This window comes from Rutilus rutilus (genome assembly GCF_951802725.1).
Source record: "Rutilus rutilus genome assembly, chromosome: 10".
NCBI classification, from domain to species: domain Eukaryota; kingdom Metazoa; phylum Chordata; class Actinopteri; order Cypriniformes; family Leuciscidae; genus Rutilus; species Rutilus rutilus.
Window position 1 is genome coordinate 28,422,007 of NC_140215.1, and position 6,952 is coordinate 28,428,958.

At 34.8% G+C, this 6,952-nt stretch overlaps 1 protein-coding gene across 1 annotated transcript in view; it reads left to right on the plus strand.

Moving 5' to 3' along the window:
• Positions 1–6,556: 6,556 nt before the first annotated feature.
• The window catches only part of pou1f1 (POU class 1 homeobox 1), a gene marked incomplete at its 5' end in the record, with an annotated part of 9,857 nt that continues 9,461 nt past the window's right edge, over positions 6,557–6,952 (plus strand). The window contains one exon of the mRNA XM_084420843.1: positions 6,557–6,683. Coding sequence (XP_084276969.1) covers positions 6,557–6,683 — 127 coding nt within the window. The remainder of the gene's footprint in view (positions 6,684–6,952) is intronic.

Genomic DNA, 6,952 nt, shown 5'->3' on the forward strand with positions numbered 1-6,952 from the left:
TTGACTCACAAATATCAATATTTACAGCCAATCGCTGTAAACTGCACAGACTGGACACATGATGAAAATGGAGAAGGTATGAATGAAGCATTTGGAAGCTGCATAAGTAAAACATTTAAAACTTCACAACCTGATGTTCACGGATGAAAGATGTGAGACTGAGTGAGAGTGAGAGTTTCATACAGGTGGAGCTACGCTAAAACTTTTTAAACATCAAGCATTTATTTCAGTAATTTGTTTTTAGGGAAATGATGAATGCAATGCCTAGGGCTAGTTGAGCACAGTTCAATTTGTTGAGAAGAGCAGACTGTCGTACCGATGGATGATTTTGGAGGGTTTTTAGTCCACGGGAAGAATATACAGAGAGGACAAAAAGTCATGTTCTACTTGAAAGGTAGGTCCTTTTTTTTCTCCATTTCGTGATATAAAAACAAATATAATAACAAATGAGTTACTTAATTCATAGAGTCTGCATGTTTATCTTTTGTGCTTTTTTTTATTTCTTGAGTGTTTTCTCTATGTAGTAAAAGGCCCAACTTGTGCAAACACAGATATTGTTTATACATTTGTATTATATATGCCAAATCATATTATGCAAAACACATAGCTGAAAATTGCTGCAAAAATGTGAGATCAAAAAGATAAAAAATGTAAAAAAAATCACTAAACCTGCCCATTTTTCCCCGCATTAAAACAACTGTTTACTATATGCAATATGAAAATGCATTTATATACCGTGCACAATCTTCAAATAAGCATGAACTAAATGAGGTTGTAGAGCAAACAAGTGGAAATGACATTGGCTAAATAACTGATAAAATCATGTGGACTGATGTGGTCACTATAACCCTCCCTGCTTTAACCTTTCACAATCAAGGCTGATGTTGAATATACTGATGAAATTACCTTTATTGCCTCCGTTTTGCATGTTTATGCATTGAAGTCTGAATGACTGATCCCTCTCGGCAGATGTTTCAGGACTTAAACATAAGGTTCTCTTGATATATTCATCAGTACACTGGGTTCGGCAATAGATCATGTTTGCATAATGAATTAAGGTATTAAGGATGGGAGCTGCCATTTGCTTTGCTCCAGAGCGGTGGCCTGTTTACTTGCAGATGACATTCATCACAGCCAAAGTCAGATGCTTAATGTGCATGAAACGAACACAAGCAACAAGCTCCTGCTAGAGAGGGAAACAGAAACAGAACGACGTTCTTTCGGCACTTTAGAATTATGAATTTAGCATTTCTCATCACACACTGTGAGAGTGAAAAGCAAGGGTAATGACTGTTCACCAATCTAATTTACAACGGCCCGTTCCTTCTTTAATTTCCTATTGACCGGAGGATCCGTGCCTGATCTGTCTGACTTTGGATTTGAATTTATAGATGTTTCCTAATGCATAAAAATGGTTCTAGCTGTGAATAGTTTGCATTTGAACATTTGAAACTTGCTTACTATACATTTTAAATGGAAAATACAAGCAATTAGTGGTTTCATGAACCAGACTTTACCAAAAAATGTTCAAGGTAAATATATATATATATATATATATATATATATATATACATACATACATATGAAGCATCCAATTGCTTGTATTTTCCATTTAAAATGTATAGTAAGCAAGTTTCAAATGTTCAAATGCAAACTATTCACAGCTAGAACCATTTTTATGCATTAGGAATCATATATATATTTATAATATATATATATATATATATATATATATATATATATATATATATGCATTTATAATGCATCATTGCTGAATAACATAATTCATTTGTGTTTGATTTTATGTGTATGTGTGTGTATAAAATCAAACATACAAATGAATTCTTTTATTCAGCAATGATGCATTATAAATGCAAAATAAATGAATAAACAAACAAACAAATACATACATACATAAATACATACATACATAAAACCAGTTATTTTGAACTTTTTTTTCATCAAAGAATCCTGAAAAAAATCTATCACAGTTTCCACAAAAATATTAAGCAGCACAACTGTTTTTAATATTGATAATAATAAGAAATGTTTCTTGAGAAGCCAATCAGCAGATCAGAATGATTTCTGAAGGATCATGTGACACTGAAGACTGGAGTAATGATGATGAAAATTCGGCTTTGATCACAGGAATTAATTGTATTTTAAAATCAAATAGAAAACAGCTATTTCAATTTGTAATAATATTTCACAATATTACTGTTTTTACTGTGTTTAGTCAAATCAGTCTGGGTTAGCAAAGGTTATTTTCAAAAACATTTAAAAATCTTACTGACTGATAATATAATATAATATAATATAATATAATATAATATAATATAATATAATATAATATAATATAATATAATATAATATAATAGTTTCAATTGGAAAATGTGTTTGTATCCCTTTTTAATTTTTTTTGCTATTACATTTATTATCAGCATTTATCATTGTTTTTCTTGCCGTCCGTGACCTTATCAGAACAGACCTGTGACCCATTTTGGAGTCGTGACCCACCAGTCAGTCTAATCAATAGGTTTTCCATACACACACACACATTTCCAGAATAAGGAAGGTGTACAGTCCGTGCGTGCCTTGTGTTAGAAGGATGTGATACCTGTGAGAAGGTGTGTGATGGTGGTGTTCCCACTGCAGCGCTGGATCAATGCGTGAGGTGTGTGCATGTCAGGCTGGGGCGAGGACCCGGTCAGGACAGGTGCAGGTCCTCAGCTCATGCTCCCTGCACTAATTAAGTTTAGGGGCTTTGTGTGTCCGTGCTTGGTTACTCTGGCAGCCTACGAGGACTCAACGTGCAGGGATTTACCCGAGAGACGTAATAAACACGGTCTTACTTCTTCAAATCACATGTCCTTTGTTCATTCTCATGGGAAAGGGTTTTCTTCATGGTCCCCTTAATCCTGTGCTTGGAGCCTGTTTTTACCACTCTTCCCTTTCCTCTCTCCCTCTCTCTCTCTCCATCTATATGTCTTATATACCCTCCACCACAGAAGCTTGTTGCTACAAAAGGGGTTATTTTAAGAGCAGACACTAACTCACTTGGGACATGTATTGCACTCAGCTTCATCGGTCTCTTCCTTTGACAGCCTGGAGGATTGGAAGTTGCCGCCACATTACTTGTTACAGGACATAACGGCAATTACAATTCAGATTGTTTTATTGTTATAAATATTAAATTATTTTTTAATAATAATATGTAATATCAGCATTCATTTAAAATTTCATCCATTAATTCTTTAATAAAATTGTTAATGTGACACTATTTTGTTGTTAAAATCTATTTCTATGCATAATGTGCAAAATTTAGGTTTTCATTTAAATCTATCTATCTATCTATCTATCTATCTATCTATCTATCTATCTATCTATCTATCTATCTATCTATCTATCCATATGTCTGTCTATCTATCTATCTATCTATCTATCTATCTATCTATCTATCTATCTATCTATCTATCTATCTATCTATCTATCTATCTATCTATCTATCTATCTATCTATCTATCTATCTATCTTCCTTCACTCATGGGACAACAGACGTTTGATCACCTGAGCTGTAAATGACAAATAACTAGTACTACAATTATAATGGTTACAATTTACATAAGTAACAAATACTAAAAAAAATAACAATTACAATAGGCACTTGGCCCCTAAAACCAAGACATTAATAAAAATGACAAAATTACAAAAACTTAAACTAAATTCAAAATAAAAATGGAAAATATAAAAATAAAAACTATAAAAACTATTATAGAAAGTTACATAAAGTTATGTTACTCTAGATGGCACGGTTGATGGTCCTTAACTCAATCTATAGGGCACAGTTGATTGGTTCCCGGTGTTTCAGTAGCCAATGAGCTTACCGCTCAACCTTCAGATACTCAGTCAGTATTTTCTGTAGCAGTGCAGCGCGCTTTCAGAAACCCTCCACCTTCCCCAGCTCCACCTGTGTAGATCTGCTACGGGTGATTCATGTACGTTATATTGTACAGCAGCAGCATGTCTTGCTCACAGCGTGTTGTGTGTGTATTGGCAGAAGCAAGTCCTGTACTTACTCTGCAGACGCAGCAGCGGATCTATTCCACCAGACCAAATCAACACTATCTCACGACCAATTCGTACAAATTCGTACGAATGATAAAAAGTTGGCTAATTCGTACGAATTCGTACGATTTGTCTAAACCCACGTGATGGGTAGGTTTAGGGGCGGGGTCAGGGGTAGGTCATTCATATGAATTCATACGAATTGGGCAATTCGTAAAATATGTACGATTTTGCAAAATTCGTACGAGTGAGGTCGTATGAATTCGTACGAATTAGCCACCTCGTAGAATTTGTACGTTTTCCCGTGAGATCAGGTTGGACCAAACACATCAACATTGTCTTATCCATTACCATGCCAAACACTCAGAGAGCTGTCATGACTCAGTTTTCATAGTTTATTTTATTACTTGCATCAAAAAAGTATTTATAATACAGACTCTAAATTCTGATTGGATGAGCTGTTTGTGTTCACTACTTAGACTAACAAACTATATTACTTAGTGTTAATAACTGTTAATTCCAGTTATTAATGTCCTTATTTATTGTACATTTGTTTAGTTTTTTTTTATATTGACGCCATGTTATAAAATTACAGTGATCAGAACACGCATCTCCCATGATAAAACCACTAACACATGTCTCAAGGCTAATGGTGCAGTCATATTTACCTTAGTATGGTGACATACTGTGGGATAAATGCAGTAATCTTAATAGAAATCCTCATTATCTTGGGTTTTGCTCGAGGGGATAGTGAGGCGAAAATGTTTAAATCCATGACCGAGACCCAAATTATTTACATGCTGATTTATCCAGACTGCCATACAACTATTTACAACTCTGTTCGAAATATTCACTGCGTCTTCCTCAGTATGCAAAGGGAGAAGTCTTCAGGCGATTACTTTGTCATTCAGACACAAACCACGAAGGCTCGCCTGAACTATTGTGCTGTACCTGAGCCTCAGAGAGCCGGCAGACAGGCACCTGCTCACGGTGATTTAGATGATCACAAATAAAGCAAGTTTCTCCGTCTCAAGACTAGGGCTTTTGAGGCTTATATTAACAAACACATGAATGTGCCAGCACAAATGCAACAAAAACTAATTGACCAGTGACCAGATGGCCGGCTACACACACCGGTCAAGTAAACATCCACACTCGCGTGGAATCAAGCCAAAGGTTTCACTAAACTAAAATGAGAACTTCTTCTGCGGATATTACAACAGTCATGAGAATGAATATATCACACTGACAGTTGATAAGCTTTAGATAAACATCTTTCTTTCTTTTTTTAAGAAATAAAATTTGTGTTTGAATGTTGACATGAAATTTGAAGCAGTTGTGATCAGCATTTTGACACGCTTTAATAAATCTAAAAGTACTTTGAAAATGTTTTAGCTCTGCATACATTTTTTATGACCTCACATTAATTGAGAAACTACATGAAATATTTGTGCTCAAAAACAACCATCAAAGCACACCAAAAGAACTAGTGAAAGCTTTTTGGTCATTAAAAATGATGAAAAATGATGTATATATCTTAAAGTCTTTAAAGAAGACTGAAGAAAATATAATAATACTGATAATTATATAATTCCACCAATGGCTCCAAGAAAATAAGATTAACATTCAGCTATAAGCCTTCAGCAAAATTCAAACTGTAAAACAATTATGAAACACAAAACAATTAAATTCAATAATTTATAATAATAAAGAAAATAAATATCAAACCAGTGTTTTGGCTAACAGAGTATAATTTTAATTTAAAATCTTATTCATGTTACATAATGCGAGTTACGTAATCAGATTACTTTTTCAAATAATGTATTATGTTATTACCCATTTATTGAATGACATGTCTCCTGTTTATATACGTGAATTTGCATTTCCTTCATCCTGAAGCTTATTAATTTCACTTTTGGTTTGAAACGGCCTTTACTTTTGCCAAAAACACAAATAGAACAAACGAACAGTCCAGATGAGAAAAAATAACTCAAAAGTACTGTAACACATTGCTTTCTATAAAAAGTAACACAATATTGTAATGCATTACTTTGTAAAAGTAACTTTCCCAACACTGTATATACATATAAAATGATTTATAAATATTGATGTGCTCCTTAAAAAAACTATAATACTGTGGTTTAATTCTAGTAATACCATAGATTTTGAATTCTCATGCACTCATAATAAACCTTAAAAATGTCTTATATTCGATGATAACTCCATATTTATGCATCTGAAATGTAAATGTAAACACATTCTGGAATGGCTAATTACTCTTAAGTCTCATAAGCCGTGGTTTGTCAAAGCAGTCGCTGGTGTTTGTTGGAAGCCGCACACAGTGGAAATGGACAGTATCAGATTGCACCTCTTTGTCCTGATTACCAGAGCTGTGCCTATAGAGCAAGAGCTTATTAACATGGATGAGGGGGTCTGAGGGGGCTCAGCATAAATACCTGCACACGCCCCGCTCGTGTCACACAGGTGAGTCATGACCTGCCAGGCCTTCAGCACCAGCGATTCCTTCACGACTCTGAGCGGAGATTCGCTGCTCATGCACCACAGCGGAGCCGCGGACTGTCTGCCCGTCTCCAGCCATGCCAACATGGGCCCTCCAGGTAAATCGAAAAACAATGCGTAATGCCAGTAATACAATGCAACTGACTATATCATGGAGCGCGGTTAGGATAGCTAATACATAGTCGTATTGGCTTTTGTTGTTGGTGTCTAACTGTACAGTACTTTTGTGCAAATCCACCTGGCATTTGGTGCAATACTGTGTGTTTGGCTGGTAAACACTTTTTACATTTATTATTCATATATAGCATACTATTTCTGTTTTAGGCTCTGTCATGTTAATAATTTTACCTATGCAGTTCATGGTAGT